Here is a 15,697-nt window from a genome sequence, read left to right on the forward strand (position 1 = left end):
ACGAAACTTGCTCTTCCAATTGGCTGAAAATCAAACGCTTCTTTTTTTTTTTTTTTTTTTTTTGGAGTTCTACTCGCTTTCCCCTCCCCTCATTCGCCAGTCTCAGCACATGTCATTGCTCCATCCATCAACCCATCCATCCATCCATCCATCCATCCATCCAATTCATCATGGTGGAGTGGACAGCGCGAGTCGCATGATGGTCGACCCACAACACGACACCGTTTTTTTCTTTTTCTTCCTTTCTTCCTCTCTTTTTCTGCCTTTCTCCCTCTCTCTCTCTCTCTCTTCATCGGGATTTCGATTTGGGAATCTCTATTGTCTTGGCGTGAACATTGAGACGCTCCATCCTCGCTGCTGTTGCTCCACTTTGTCGCTTTGTTTCGTTTTGTTGTTTTGAGCTTCCACAACATTTTAAAAAGCCTTTTTCAAACAACAACAAACCGCAATGCAAAAGCAATGGCCCCGACCGCCGGCTTTTCGGCCATCTTGAAGCTTCTCATTGCTTGAAGCAATGATAAAACACTCAATTGTGCAAAGTTGATGACAGCGATGTTTTGTTGAATAGAGTCGCAGGACTGCAGCAACTCACGTTCATTTTGTTGCTGTTGACAGACTCTTAACTCTTAAAAAGGCAGACAGACCGACATCAACGGAAATGGTCACGCAATTGGTGCAGTCGCTGTTCGTGCAGGCAGCGGAAACCGAGCTCGTCGGCTTGGGCGTGACGCTCGTCGCAGCCGCCGCGCTGTACTTGTGGAAGGAGAGCTTTTTGCCAACGCGCGGATGGATCCAGGACATGTTTGGCCAAATGTTCTCAATGATGTTCTTGGGCTACCTGCTGCTGTGCGCGTACTGCGCAGAGTACGCAAAGTCGGTGAATGGTGCGTGGTACCGCCCAGATTACTTTGTCAAGGCCGTGTACCAGGCGTTCATTTCTCGCCCACACGTCTCGACGACCAACGAGACGCCCTGCATGTCTGTGCGCTACTTTGCCGAGTTCCACGGCTTTGTTTGCGAGGAGCACGACATTTCCACCGATGACGGCTTTATTCTGCCCATGCAGCGCATTTATCGCCAGGCCGCCAAGGACGCCGCGGCTCGTGCCAGCCCTGCTGATGCGTCTTTTTCTTCTTCTTCCTCTTCTTCTGCCACCGCCAACAGCAGCAGCAGCAGCAGCAGCAGCAGCAGCAGCAGTGTTGGAGGATTCCGCCCCGTGCTCGTGCAGCATGGCCTGATGCAGTCGTCGGGAATTTTCGTCACGAGCGAACGCGCCGACTCGCTTGCCTTTTACCTGGCCGATCTGGGCTATGATGTCTGGCTGGGCAACAACCGCACCGTCCTCGAAAAGCATGCCAAGTGGTCGACTTCCGACGAACGCTTCTGGGACTGGTCTCTCGACGAAATGGGCAAGATTGACTTTCCAAACCAGATTGACCATGTTTTGCGCACAACCAACCACGCCAAGCTCTGCTACATTGGCCACTCGCAGGGCACTGCTCAGGCCTTCATTGGTCTCTCCGAGGACCCCGAGCTCAGCCAGAAGATTTCCCTGTTTGTCGCTTTGGCCCCGGCCTTCTACATTGGCCCGCTCGGCCACTGGGCGCTGGACTATCTGAGCAACGCACCCCGTGCCGAGTTCCGCACCTACTTTGGCGACAAGGCGTTCATTCCCATCATGTGCGTCGTTCAACGAAACCTCAACGTGACCGCTTTTGCGTCCGTGGCCTATCACATGTTTGCCTACCTGTTCAACTGGGGCGATGCACTCTGGGACAAGACGCGCAAGAACAAGTACTTTATGTTTACTCCTCGACCGGCAAGCTGCAAGCTCATCCAGCACTGGTGCGACGCGAGCCGTGCGGGCCAGCTCGTTCCCTGGAGCGCAAATTGCATGGTCACGGCTGCCCGATCTTCTGCCACCCCACCTTCGACGCCTGTCCTGGCCGAAGACGATCCTCTGGTATGGAGTGGTGTTCTTTTTTGTTGAGTCCGAGCAGGGTCCGTTTTGAGTTTGCGCGGCGCTAACGGAATTGTTTTGTTTTCGATTTGTTCTTGTTGGTCATTTCGAGCAGGAAACCTTCCCCTCAACTGCCCAGCGCCAGTACGATCTTCGCAACCTCACGTGCCCGATCGCTCTGATGTGGGGCAGCAAGGACAAGCTTGTGCTTGGACAGAAGCTGACAGACCAGTTGCAATCCTTGGGCGCTACCCGTATTGTCCACGCGGAAAGCATTCAAGACTACGAGCACATGGATTTGATCTGGGGCATGGACTGCCGCACTCGCGTTTTCGACAAGATTTCGCACCTGATGCAGGATCATCACCAAGCCTGAAGGATTTCTTCAGCCTCGTGCTTTGATTGATATTCTCTGTTTTAGTTTGTATTCCCTTTTCTTTTCAACTTTCTGTGAGTTGACTTGATTTCTTTTGTTGAGATTTTTTGTGATTGTGTTATCACGTTACTACCCATGTAGAGCATTTCTACGAAAAACAAAAACGATTGTGTTTACTGATGGCAACAGCAAGTTTGAAACAATGCCCATCTCCATCTGATTAGAAGGCACTGCGAGTGCGCAAATCTTCCAGTTTCTTGGAGACTTCACTTGGAGTGCGGTCGGCCAAATCGCCGGCGATAAGACGCTTCTTGTGCGGGTCGAGAGAGTTGAATTGCTCGCAGAGATCGCCGTCGATAACATTCTGTGATTTCAGCAAATCAAAAGGATGCACACTTGGGTCAATATTTGACTACTTTCAACAACAACAACAACAACAACAACAACAACAACAACAACAACAACAACAACAACAACAACAACAACAACAACAACAACAACAACAACAACAACAACAACAACAACAACAACAACAACAACAACAACAACAACAACAGCAACAGCCACAAACCAAAAGAGACACGTACCTTGCTGGGGAAATAGTGCGATCGGAACGCCAAATGGTCGCGCCCGCAAATGGGTGGATTTTCTTGACGCATGTGCATTTCCAAATGCTTGAAAAAGTCAATATCCGATTGTGTGGTGAACGGAATGAGGACGCCGATCGCGCCCAAAGTCGTGGTGTACACAAGGCATTCTGAACCGCTGGGAATCAGTGCGGTCTTTTGCATGGTGGTGACGGTATCACCAACATGGAAGTTGATGATCGTATCCGCCTGGCAATGCACAAGGAGAAACGTCGGGAAAACGAAAAGTGAGATCCCTCTGCGTATCTGCATTGTATTGCATTGCATCGAAAGCAATAGATGGAACGTACCTTTTGGGCAGCTCCGTTCAACGTGTTTTTGCTGCTTCCCAACAATCGGCCTCCCGTTGGATCATCTTCCAGATCGTCTGCAGTTGGTGCCATGCATTGTCAGTCATCAGGACGAAAAACAGAAAAAGAAACCCCTCACCATCTTTCTCCGATTGATTTCAACACCCCGCCCGTACCTTGTAAATCTTGGGGCAGACGAAGCACAAACACGTTGCCAAACTTGTCGCCTGCGGCAACAGTGTCGTAGTCGACCATGGTGCTGCTTGTGACCCAGCGTGGATTGCTGTCGTCGGCAAACACGGCCAGCATGTTGTCGCTTGGTCGGTACCGAAGGAAGTGGAAGGATTCTTGGACGTCAGTCACAACAATACGGCCTCCAGATGTAGTAATGCTCGAAACAAAGTTTGGAATCGACTGCGCGGAGGAAAGAAACAGAGGAGACGCGTGAGTCCATCGAAACACTACAGGAAAACAAGCAAAGTACGCCGGAATCACAAAATACCAAGCACATACCCGGTTTTCACACTTGCGCAGCAATTTCCGTTTGCCGAGATCGTATACTCGCAATAGAGACCCAACGCCAACAAGCAACCGTCCTTGGAACGGATACATGGCTCCGGGGACGTCCTCGACCTCCGTCTGATCAGAACAGAACAACAAAAAGCGCGTCAACAGTCGAGCTCTCATACCACTCGGAAACAGGCAAAGCAAAAATCTTACCCGGTGCACAAAGTCCAGCCGGCGGGTCTGAGGATTGAAGCGATAGGTGTAAAGACAGCCGCCTTGGTGGGCGCGTGTTTGGAGATTCAACGCCTTGGTGGTGCCGACAATGAAAAACGTTTGGCCTTCGTGGCCGTGGAACGAACAGGAGGTCATGCTGAAAACACCCTCGTCCTCGTCCAGCTCGATCAACTCGAGCGTCTCGCGCAGCTGGGCGTCCACAATGCGAAGACACGATCCCCAGCGAGCCGCGCCGGCAGCTGGAGCACCAAAGACAGCGTCGGGCAAGGATTCGGCAATGGCCGCCTGGGTGGTGTTGGTTTCCGCGGCGACTCGCGCTTGCTCGACAGCCTTTCGCCCAGCAGCGAACGTGTTGTGATCGCTCTCGGCAATGACGAGAAGCCGGTGCTCGCTGTCCACAATAAAGCGTCGAGGAGTGTACTTGAGCGGCATGGATGTCTGGTTGAAGACGCTGCCAAGGCGTGGCAAATTCAAAACACGCAGGGTGTTGCCAGCAATGGCCACCAGGCCGTTGGGGCAGTTGGCAGCGGAGAAGGTGGCGGCGCAGTCCAGCGCGTCGTACGAGAGAGGGGTCAAGGTCGGCGTGCCTTGCTGCACGTAGAAAATCCACGGGCGGGACGAGAGCGCCAAAAAGCCTGCCGCGCCATGCACCTTGCTGGGGAAGAGCATCACGGGCCGCGTGCCAAGATAGCGAGTGCGCGTGTCCGTCAGGTTGCCCGAGGATGGTTCGACCGATGTTCGCAATAGAATGCCGTTCTGCAAGCCGACTCCAAGCACCAAGTCTGCCGAGCTGTTGTCGAGCGAGGGATCGGCAAAGCAGAGCGAGGAAGCGCGATCTGCCACAGTCTGCACACCGAGACTCTGCAGTGTGTCGGACAGCTCGAGCGAAACGATGCGCACCGTGTTGTCTTCCGCAGCCACCGCCAAAAACCGCGCACGGCGGCGATCGGCTGGCACTGGCGCAATGGCCAGAGCGCAGACTTCGGCCGAGGAGGTGAAGCGCTCGGCAAACTCGTTCAGCTGGCCAGTAATGTCCAGCTCAAAGTAGACGAGCTCGCCACCCGCAAGGGCAATCACGACTTGACGGTCGTTGATGGCCGCTCGGACGATTTGGCGACGTCCAGGCGTGCGCCACTCGTTGACGCGGCTGTCTGCACGAATGTGTCGGATGCCGTCCGTGTAAACCTGCAGCAGGTCGTCCTCACCGATGCGCGAGACTGCAATGGTGCCCACCGTGAGAAGCAGGCCGCTGTCCGACACGGGTGCGACCTGATCGCCGACGCTGAGCACGACGGTGGCACTCGCCCAGGACACGATAAAGTACGTGTCGTGGATGTCGTGAATGGATCGCTTGACGGACCAGATGGCGACCGGACTGGCCGTCAACTCGGTAGCGGCGAGCTGACTCACTTCCAAACCGTGTCGAAGAATGCGCAGTGTCGAGTTTGGCCCGCGGCCGCACAAGAGATAGAATTGAGGTGCATCCTCGCCTAGCAAGTCCTCGACGCGGCATTGCATGGTCGGTGCCGTCGATTCCATCACGTCCAACAAGACGAGGTTGAGCAACGGGCGCGGCGTGTACACAAAGGCGCTCAGTTCGACCCCGCCATGGGCCACCGACGAGGGCACGACGCGGCCGTTCATGACCAGTCCGCGCGTGGTAAACTCGGGCTCGTCGTCGTTCTCGGCAAGCTGGGTGATTTGATACAGGTGGTGGTCACCGAGCTCGGCGGCGACAAACAAGTGTCCGCTGCGCAAAATGTGCAAGGACGTTGCGACTGGAAGTGTGTCAAAGAGCTTCATGCGAATGCTCACAACATTGTCGTCGGCAACGTCAAGGGTGACCTTGAACATGTCGCCATTGTCCAACTGGACGACAAAGAAAAACTTGGTCTTGGTCTTGTGCGACGCGTGGGCGACCACGATGCCGCGACCAGCGCCGCGCTTGCTCGGGTCGCTAATGTCGTGACGACGGCCGGGGAAGGGACATCGCACGTCAATGGCCGGGTCTTCGGGCGACTTGTACACCAAAAAGCCTTCGCAGCAGACAACAACACCGCCGGGACCATCGTCCGCACCGGGAACTTGGATGAGCATGTTGGCCCACCCAGGCAGAGGCTCGCTGCTCTTGCGAACCACGTGGTTGAGGCCCAGATCCAGCTCGTAAAAGACGAGGTGCTGCTGTGTGGCTTCGACGGCCTCTCCAGAGGGGTCGTTGTCGGCTTCCTCATAGTCGAGTTCCACGCAGGCGAACGTCGGCGCCTCAAAGCCGACGTCCAAGCCAACCGTGGCAAACACAACCGCGTGCGCCTTGTGTGCGTCCAACGGCGATGTGATGGTCAGGCGGGCGGTCGAGTCGCGGTTCATGACATAGACGAGCTTTTGCTTCTCCACGGCAGAAATCATAATGGCGCGACCCTTGGCGTCTGCTGCGAGGTACTGACCAGGCACGATGCGGCGCGATCCACTCTTGCCATATGTCTCCAAGTGGACGCGTTCGAATTCGTACTTTGTCGGGTTGTACTCGAGGATGGCGACGCGGCCAGAGTCTGAGCCGACGACGAGGTAATCTGTGATTGGGGCAAAGAGCCATGCACGGATTGGTGAGTGACGTTGCAAAGAGAATTCAGTGTTGCCACGTGTTGTGAGTGAGCAGTGAGAGAGAGAGACATGAGAGAGAGAGAGGAGAGAGAGAGGAGAGAGGAGAGAGAGAGGACGCGTGTGAATCTCCATCGCTCAAGGTCAGGACGACCATCACACACCACATCCACACACCACATCCACACACAGCACACACGCCTTGTCCAACAAGGCCAAATCGACCCCTCTCTCTCTTGGTGCAATTGAATCGCAAAGGAGACTGCGCGCCAAAAATTTGCGAGATCCGTCGATTCCTGAACGACGGCATCCACGAGCTGGCAGCCACCCTCCGAGGAAGGGGGCAGCAGAGTTGAACGCCTAGCTATGAGCAACACGCAGCACGCAGGACTTGCCTTTGGAGGCGCCGGTGAGGCGGAAGGCAGTCAGGCAGCGCACAACGCCAAAGATGTTGATGCTGGCGATCGTCTTGACCTTGGCCGACGCCTGGTCCAGCGCGAGGAGCTCGAGCACACTGCCGCGGCCGACAGCAATCTCCTGCTGCTTGGTCCCGCTAAAGTTGCCGTGCACCGCGCAGGTGATGGCAGAGGCGCGCTGCAGCGTCAACGAGTACAGGTGCATTGCCATCTGCAATGGAAATGAGAGGGAAAAAAAAAAAAAAAAAAAAGAATGGATTTTGCATTGAGATGCATTATGAGATTGATAGTGAGCTTGTCGAGCTTGTAAAGAGCGATGTGGGGGGAGAGGGGCGAGTAAGAGAATTACAAAGTGCTCCATGAGTGGTCAAAAATGGTCAAGGGGGTGAGTTTCTCAGCTGGTGCGTGAGTAGTTCTCAGTTTGTTTGGCTTCCGTTTCGCAGGTCTCAGAGACGCGAGGTGTTCACAAGGTTGGCGCGTTGCCTCGATACGCTCATAATCATCATCCTTCATCACCATTCTCATCCTTCAGCTGCAACAGTCTTTTGTACTTTTTCCATCTGTCTTTTCCCTCCTTTTTTTTTTTTTTTTTTTTTTGTTCTCTTTTCTTTCTTCTAAGGTGAGCCGCGCACACACCCCGCGGCGCCTCCGCTTTGACCCGCATTCACAGCAACTCTATTTGCATGACTTGATTTGCGGCAATCCATCCATTGATCACTGGGCTCTGCAATGAGTCATCCAACAGCGTGGCAATGAAACCAAGAAGAAAAAAAAATCGAATGTGTCGGGACTGAAGCTTTCTGTTCCCCTCCCCCTCTTCAGCGAGTCCGAACGCGTTGCGTGGTGCCACAAAAGCACTGTGCTCAACGCTCTTTACATTTGTCATTGAGGCGGGTGAAGCGAGGCCGGGCATTGGCACAAACGGGAACTGCGTTGCTCCCATCAGAGCAGAGCTGCGAAATCCCCAGCCTCTACTCTCCCGCACGGCGTGCAGACTCCGCTATTGCGTTTCACAAGAGTTCGTTGATTGTCATCGCAGAGGTGGTTGTCTGGTGGACGCTCAAAGGGGGAAGTGGGAGAAATGGGGGAAATGGGGGGAATGGGTCGCTGCTTCTGCCAAGCATCGAATTCAAAAAAGAAAAAAAAAAAAAAAAAGGCAACAAATCACGCCTTCGCTGAAACGTTGGGATTCGGTGCGAAGAACGGAATAACGATGATGATGCCATTGTCGGAAGCAAATACCAAATGACTCACCGCAATCAATACCACTTCGTTGTAGCCACGACTGGTGTCGCGTTCGGTGCCTCAAAACCATGAACAAGACTCCGCGGGCTACTCTTCTGCTGCTGCTTGTGCTCGCACTGATCAGCGCGTCCGCACATGGTGTGTCTATTGTCACCGGACCCTCGGACAAGGTGGTGTGCGCCGAGCAGAACGTGCATCTCAACCTGCTTGTCGGCGAGACTGGCGGCGAGACCAACTGCTGCACTGCGACTGTCGAGCGTGCCATCAAGAACGACGACGAGTGGGTTGCCATCCCGACCGTGAGCGCAACCACCACTGCTGTGGACGCCTCCTCCTCGAACGTTGCCATCGAGCTTGCCCCGAGCCAAGTCAACGACGAGTTCACCTACCGCATCACCATCGAAACGCTCGACGGCGCCACTGTCACATCCCAAGAGTTCTTCCTGGCCTTCTCTCTCCCGGCAGTGTTGCAAGCCCCCGAGACCAACGTTGCCGCCCAGAGCGCCATTTCCGTCACGGCCCAGCTGACTCCTTTGCGTCAGGAGCCCGAACTCAGTGTCATTCGCTTTACCAACTCTGGTCCAGGCTTTCTGCAATTCCGCCAGTCCTCCAGCAGTGTCAGCGATTTCGAGTACGAGGTGGTGGACAATGTGAACGCAGACACCATGTTTGAGATTTTGCCCACGCTGACGCTCGACACGAGCACCATTCTGCTGGTGGACCAAGCGGATGCCGACCACTTTTTGGCATGGCTCGACGCCTTCTTTGCCCAGTCGCTCCAGTACCTGAGCGACCCCATCGGCGCCAGCTCTGTCGCCATTGCCCTTCGTGACTTTAACGGCCTGTCGTTTACGTCCACCAGCACCTGGCTTGGCATTTACACTGCCGCCCAGGCGCAAATCCACGACGCCGGCGCCATCGCGGACTTTGAAGCCGAGTTTGGCGGCCGCACCTTCACGTTGCTGTTTTCCGCGCCAACCAAAGTCGACGTGGTTGTGCGCAACTCGCAGGGCTCCTACCTTGGATGGATGACGTCTCCCCAAAGCCTGACGGCTCTCACGCAGATTGATGCCACCCAGTGCGCGCACAAGTGGTTCCTCGACAACTCGCGCCTGAAGGCCTCCTGCTCATCAACTCGCGCTCTGTCGCACCTGCTGACCGCTCCGCTCCTGGGCACCGCTATTCTGCCCACTTCCCAAATCGCCATCATCTCGCAGTACACGACCAGCTCGCGCACCACCAGCGCCATCACCGACAGCACGTACTCGATCGGCTCGGGGGCTACCAGCTCGGCCGTCGGCGTGTGGTCGAGCCGTCGCTGCCAGCAGGTTGGCACATCGCACCTGCAGTCGCTGCTCGAGTGCGCTGCCCAAGACGACAACCCGACCTACCGTCAGGTCCACATCGAGCTCGGCGCCTTTGGCTTTGGCATCAAGTACGTCACCGTCGACCTCACCCACTACCCGCTGCCGTACCCCGTCGATGGCCCTTCTGCCGCCATCCTCCCGCGCCAGTCCGGTCACTCGACCTCGACCAAGTCCCGCCTCGAGCTGTGGGTTGCCCTCGCGCCCTCTGGCACGTGGATTGATGTGACCGACTCTGTTACCGAAGATTTCACCCGCGACTGCGTGAGTCGCGGCCAGCGCCAGCGCCCGTGCCGTGTCACGTTCGACGTGCTCGAGTACCTCCGCGCGAGCGACACCATTCTCGGCAACCAGGCCATCTCCGACCTGCGCCTCGTGTTTGACGGCATTGAGCCCTCGTCGCTCGATCTCGACGCCGCCTACCGCTACTTTGGCATCTCCGAGGTGCAGGCGATCGGCACCTGCATCTGCAACGGCCATTCGTCCACTTGCAACTACGCCACCGGCCAGTGCACGGGCTGCGAGCACCACACGCAAGACGACACCTGCGGTTCGTGCGACAACACGCACTGGGAAAACCGCCGCAACTCGCTGCCTGCCGAGGTGGTCAACTGCGATCTCGCTGCTCCCGCCGTCGACAACGTGCTGGTCTGTGACGGTCCGGCCCTGGCCGACATTGACGTGTCCGAACTCGAGTCGCTGTTCTTTGAATCAGGCGGCCGCAGCGGTGTGATTGTTCCCGGCGTTTCTGCGCGCGACCTGCCCTCTGCCATCTTCTCCAAGTTCTTTGCCACTGGCGGCGCGTGCGTTCTCTGCAACTGCCACAACCACTCGCTTGCTGACGCCGGCCAGAATGTCCGCGGCTGCGACGCGTCCACCGGCGTCTGCAACTGCGACCCGACCACCGAGACAACGGGCGACCACTGCGAGTCGTGCCAGGCCACTTGGTGCCGCTCCACCAGCCCATGCAACAACACCCCCTTGTCGAGCAGCGATCTGTACGCGTGCCGCCTGCAGTCGTGCAGCAACGAGCGCTGCGACTGCAACGGACACTCCACTTTGCCCCAGGTCGGCGGCTTTGATCAGTGCGACGGCAACGGCTGCGGCTGCTCGTGCAACCCTGCCGACGGCGTCACTGGCCCCCACTGCGAGAGCTGTCTGCCTGGCCACTTTTCGAGCACTGGCGACGGTGTCGATGGCGAGACATGCGAGCCCTGCTTCTGCAATGGCCACAAGGGCTCGCCCGAGACGTGCGACGTTTCTGGCGGCAACTGCGACCAGGCGGGCGACCCCTGCCAGGACAACACGACCGGCTTCAACTGCGAGCTCTGCCTCGACGGCTTCTACCGCCCGTTCCGCCCCGACGGCTCCATCGACCCCACTGACGACTGCATTCCCTGCGCTTGCAACGGCCACGGCGTCGGCCCCGCTCTGTGCAACCCCAATGGCGGCGTGTGCGACTGCGACCCGGCCTCCAACTCTGAGGGCGATCAGTGCCAGTCTTGCATTGTTGGCTTCTGGAGTGCCACCGGCAACGCCGAGTCGGGCACCTCGTGCTCGGCGTGCGAGTGCAACGGCCACAAGGACTATGTCTCGAACGAGTGCAACGCGCTTGGTGGCGACTGCATGACTGACTTTTCTGGCGCTCCCCAGCCCTGCGACGGCAACACGAACGACTTCCACTGCCAAGGCTGCGTGGCCACCTTCTTCCGTCCTTGCACCGTTGGCGTGCCGACCGCTTGCTCTGCTGTCGACTACACGGACGACTGCTCGCCGTGCGACTGCAACGGCCATTCCGTGTCGCCCATCGGTGGGTTGGACACTTGCAACGCCGAAGGCGGTCTGTGCACCTGCACCAGCTCGAGTAACTCTGAGGGCGACAGCTGCGAAAACTGCAAACCCAACACTTGGAACGACTTTGGCAACTCTGAGGACGGCCGCGACTGCGCCCCGTGCGCCTGCTACGGCCACTCGGCCACCTGCAGCAACTTTGGCGTGTGCTCTGGCTGCCAAGGCAACACCGAGGGCAACAATTGCGAGCAATGCGTTGCTAGCAACAGCCGCGTCAATCCTGCCGCATTTGTTGGCTGGGACTTGCCGACGCCCGACCCGGCAGTGATTACCACCATGCGCGAGCAAGACTGCACCCCTTGCAACTGCAACGGACATTCGCTCAACAATCCCACCATTGCGCCGGGTATCTGCACGCCCGAGCTCGGCATCTGCCTGAACTGCGGCGGCAACACGGCCAACGGCGCTGCCAACGAGTGCGACACTTGCGTTCCCGGCTTCTTCCGCCAGCTCACCAGCGCCGGGTTTGATCCTGCCAGCGACACCTGCAACGCCTGCTCCTTGGTCGACGGCGACTGCACTTCGGACGCGCTCACCGACGCCTGTCGCCCGTGCTCTGAGCAATGCTTTGGTGCCAACACCATGTGCGGTGCCGACACTGGTATCTGCCAAGAGTGCGCTCTGTCGCACGCCGAGAGCCACCGCTGCGCCTCGTGCCAGAACGGCTACTTTGGCAACCCTGCTGGCGGTATTCCCTGCACCCCTTGCAAGTGCTACCACTCTGCGCCGAGCAAGTTTGACCTGCTGACCGAAACCGAGATTGGCACCTTCCAGCAGTGTCTCTTTGACAACAGCCTTGGCGGCGTCAGTGGCGGAGCGCAGACGTGCATTTTCGACCACAGCGTCAACCCTGACGACGCTGCTGCTGATCCCCAGAGCGCCATTCTGTGCAGCTGCCCTCGCTCCATTCCCGGCGGCTTCTTCAACATTATTTCGTCGGGTGTCGTGTACGAGGGCCGCACGTGCGACTCGTGCAACCAGGACGCGTACTTTGGCCAGCCCACGCAATGCCTCACCCCTGGTGTTGGCGGCAGCGGTCTTGGCGACTGCTTGTCGTTCGACACTTGCAACGAGTGCATTTGCAACGGCAACATTGACGAGTCGAGCATGATGGACAACTGCGACTACTCTGCGGGCAACCCCAGCAACCTGATCTGCGAGGCCTGCCTCGGTCATTCGACCGGTCCCAACTGCGAGGTCTGCGAGGTTGGCTACTATGGCGACCCGACCCGTCTTGACACTCCCGGCACCATCGGCACGGGCTTTATTCTCGATGCCTCTGGCGAGTCGCTCAAGTGCTTCCAGTGCGACTGCAATGGCCACTCGATTGCACGTGTCGTCCCTGGCACCGAGGGTGACGTCCACAACGATACCTGCACCACGGTTGCTCCTGGCTTTGTTGGCAACTACACTTGCGACTGCGACTCTGCCAACGGCTACACTGGCCCGACCTGCCGCGAGTGTCTGCTTGGCTACGAGCAAATCGCCCTCGGCGGCAACCTCTTCCGCTGCGATCCGTGTGACAACTGCACCCGCGACGCCGCTGCCATCATCTACGGTCTTATTGCAGATTACCAACACACCATGTCTCTGTCGCAGTCGGTGGCCGCATCGACAGCCGCGATTGCCGCAGAGATTACCGCCATCAAGGACTCGCTTGGCCTCGCTCGTCGCGATGCTGACGCTGTTGCAGGAAAAGCAGCCACCATCATTGCATTCCTGCCCACCGTTCAGCCTCTGGCCTCAGACGATAAGGCCCGCTCCCAGCAATTGAATGACCTGCTTGAGGCCTTTGACGACCAGACCGCCCAGCAAGCCACCGAGCTGACTGCCCAGCTTGCCGGTCTGCTCGAGGATGCCAGCCAAGTTGGAAACATGCTTGAATCCCCCGTTGTCGACCGTCTTCATGACGCCACGTCCACACTTGCCAACCTGCTTGCCCGCAACACGGCCAACCGCGATCAGCTTGTCACTTTGGAGACATCCCTCGAAAGCACCATGACGGCCTTTGCCAGCTCTTCCAACTGGCTGTCCACACATCTCCAGTTTGCAGTCGATGGTCGCGAAGAGCTGGATGCCGCAGCTGAAGGCCTCAAGTATGATCGCGCGGAAATGGAAGATTCGGTGGCAAAGCCCCTCAACAAGCTGACTTTGGTCTGGGAGTCTGTTGCTGCTGCCCTGGAGGCTCAAAGCTCGGCCGACTTGATGGCTCTTGTTGAGCGCGCGGGCACCGATGCTCTTCGCCGCCTTGATGCGCTCGCCGCCCGAGTCTCCAAACTCGGCTCGCTCACCAACCAGGACAAGGTGCTGCTGTCCACTAATCGCGACACTTTGGCCGAACTGTCGGCTCGTGCCACGCTCTTGGAGGCCGATCTGGCCAACAAGGAGCTGGAGCAGTCCCATGCCATCATTGTCATCGCGCTCGGTGGTATTGACCAGGCTGTCCGCCAGTTTGCTGAGCAAGCCGGGTTGGCGGAAGACCACCTCATGGCATCGTTGCGCGACCTCGACCCGGCAAAGGCCCCGCATGTGACTGAGCTGGTTGAGCGAATTTCGACCGATCTCGAGCAGCACCGAACCGAACTCGTCGATTCGTCAGCTGCCATGATTCAAGAGCTTCGCGCCGCATCGGCTGCCGCGTTTGCCACCGCCCAGACCAACTTGGCAACCGTCCAGAGCCAGAACGCGCGCCTCATGGTGCTGCAAAGCATGCTCGAGTTGATTGACAAGGCTGCGCACAAGGCTCTGAGCCGCGTCTCCGACCTCCTCGCAGGCTCGCGCATTTCCACCTTCACTGCCGCCGTGCAGGCTGGTACCGAGTCTGCCCTGTCTCCACTCGAGCGTCAAACATTCAACGAACACGGCAACAAGCTGATGGCAACCGCCGCAACCACGCTGACCCTGTCGCGCGAGATTCTCGACAACTTTTACGAGCGCCATCGCGCCATGCTTGTCCAATTCGGTGCCATGCTCAACGCCAACCCCGTTCAGGTTGATCGCCGTCAAGTTCAGTTTGACATGAGCGCTTTCGCATCTGTGCGCGAGGAACTTGGCCAAACCGCCAAAGTGGTTGCCGTCGAGTCCAGTGATGCATTGCACGAGCTTCAAACGGCCATCACATCGCGCGCCGGTGCATTGGCATCCATGCTGCAATCTGTCAACGTCGAGCTGAGCCGCACCTTCTCGTCCATTCGCGCACAAACGTTCAAGGAGCTCACTGCAATTTCCGCGACCGTGGACAGCCTCCCAAGTGCCGTTGCCATGGTCGCGCGTGGCGTGGAAGACGAGCTGGCCGCGTTCGCTGACGAGAGCGAGCGGCAGTTTGCTGTGCTGCCCGACGTCGAAGCCGACGCTGTGGCATTGTTTGTGGCCGCATTCCGCGCTGAGGTTGGCGTGATTCGTGAGCGTCTCACGGAAACCAACCTGCTCGTGTCGGCCATCGAACAGGCCATCCAAGTCCAAGCAGACATTCTGGATGGCGCGCACCGCACCAGCCAGGCCACTCTGCAGGATCTTCGAAACATGGACGCCAATGTCCGAGAATTCCTGTCCCTGCCCCCAGAAGCGTCCTTGACCACGTTGAACTCTGCGACTGGCTTGCGGAGCTTCCGCATGACCGCGTCCAGTGCCTCGGGCCGCGCCGATCTATCCGCTCAATCGTATATTGAGTTCCTCCGCCAAACCGTGTCCAATACTCAATGTATCTTGCGGTAAAAAAACAAAAGGTTGTTATCGCTGATGTTGTTGACTTTTTTTTTTCGTTTTTTGAGTTTGTTGTCGTGTATTGTTAAACTATTTAGTTAATTTTGAACATGGAGTTCAAGGTAAAAAAAGCAAGGGGAAGTATATTGAGCTCTGAGTTCCTAGTGATCGCGAGTGCATGGTCTGTTGGAGCGCCCCAACGAATGCCAAATTAATGCCGTGCTGCCACGCATGTGTCTGCGTTGCATGTGCCCAAGAAATGATACAGCGTCAAGATAAGTGCATGATTTGCCGAGTCCTTCCGACCACCTATGAAACTGGCAAATTCAACCAGACTTTTGTTCCGTGAGCCGTTTTGTTTTTTGTTTCTTGTTGATAATGATGTAGATCATGATGTTGCTGTTGCTGCTGTTGATGTTCAAACAACAAATCCATAAAAGCTGTCGAAAACCAAACATCGCTCAAAGACTCTGCGGACAATGAGATTGTCGAGCTAACAACAATTAA

The 15,697-nt window shown here is 57.0% G+C and overlaps 3 protein-coding genes across 3 annotated transcripts; 2 read left to right on the plus strand and 1 right to left on the minus strand.

The window, feature by feature from the left end:
* Positions 1-639: 639 nt before the first annotated feature.
* CAOG_06135 (lipase, family member N) lies at positions 640-2,336 on the plus strand (the record flags this gene model as incomplete). The annotated part of the gene is made up of 2 exons (XM_004345675.2): positions 640-1,963; positions 2,076-2,336. Exons 1-2 carry the CDS (start codon positions 659-661, stop codon positions 2,334-2,336), a joined length of 1,566 nt encoding a protein of 521 aa, XP_004345725.1. The 5' UTR covers positions 640-658.
* Positions 2,337-2,492: 156 nt separating this feature from the next.
* CAOG_06136 (splicing factor 3B subunit 3) lies at positions 2,493-7,279 on the minus strand. Its single transcript, XM_004345676.2, has 7 exons — positions 7,008-7,279; positions 3,994-6,584; positions 3,787-3,912; positions 3,450-3,687; positions 3,274-3,350; positions 2,924-3,172; positions 2,493-2,700 (listed from the first exon to the last, which is right to left on the minus strand). The coding sequence occupies exons 1-7, from the start codon at positions 7,237-7,239 to the stop codon at positions 2,557-2,559; spliced, it is 3,657 nt and encodes a 1,218-aa protein (XP_004345726.1). The 5' UTR covers positions 7,240-7,279; the 3' UTR covers positions 2,493-2,556.
* Positions 7,280-8,341: 1,062 nt separating this feature from the next.
* On the plus strand, positions 8,342-15,202 carry CAOG_06137 (hypothetical protein; the record flags this gene model as incomplete). The annotated part of the gene is made up of 1 exon (XM_004345677.1): positions 8,342-15,202. The coding sequence occupies one exon, from the start codon at positions 8,342-8,344 to the stop codon at positions 15,200-15,202; it is 6,861 nt and encodes a 2,286-aa protein (XP_004345727.1).
* Positions 15,203-15,697: the final 495 nt, after the last annotated feature.

Source organism: Capsaspora owczarzaki, assembly GCF_000151315.2.
Source record: "Capsaspora owczarzaki ATCC 30864 unplaced genomic scaffold supercont2.10, whole genome shotgun sequence".
NCBI lineage: Eukaryota > Filasterea > Ministeriida > Capsasporidae > Capsaspora > Capsaspora owczarzaki.

Excerpts from the sequence above, each read along its gene's own strand:
- CAOG_06136 (XM_004345676.2), bottom strand. The coding sequence starts at position 7,239 with ATGGCAATGCACCTGTACTCGTTGACGCTGCAGCGCGCCTCTGCCATC. Across the intron at positions 3,688-3,786 it reads TGCGCAAGTGTGAAAACCGG|TCGATTCCAAACTTTGTTTC; the intron begins GTATGTGCTTGG and ends TCCTCCGCGCAG. Across the intron at positions 3,351-3,449 it reads TCTGCCCCAAGATTTACAAG|ACGATCTGGAAGATGATCCA; the intron begins GTACGGGCGGGG and ends CACCAACTGCAG.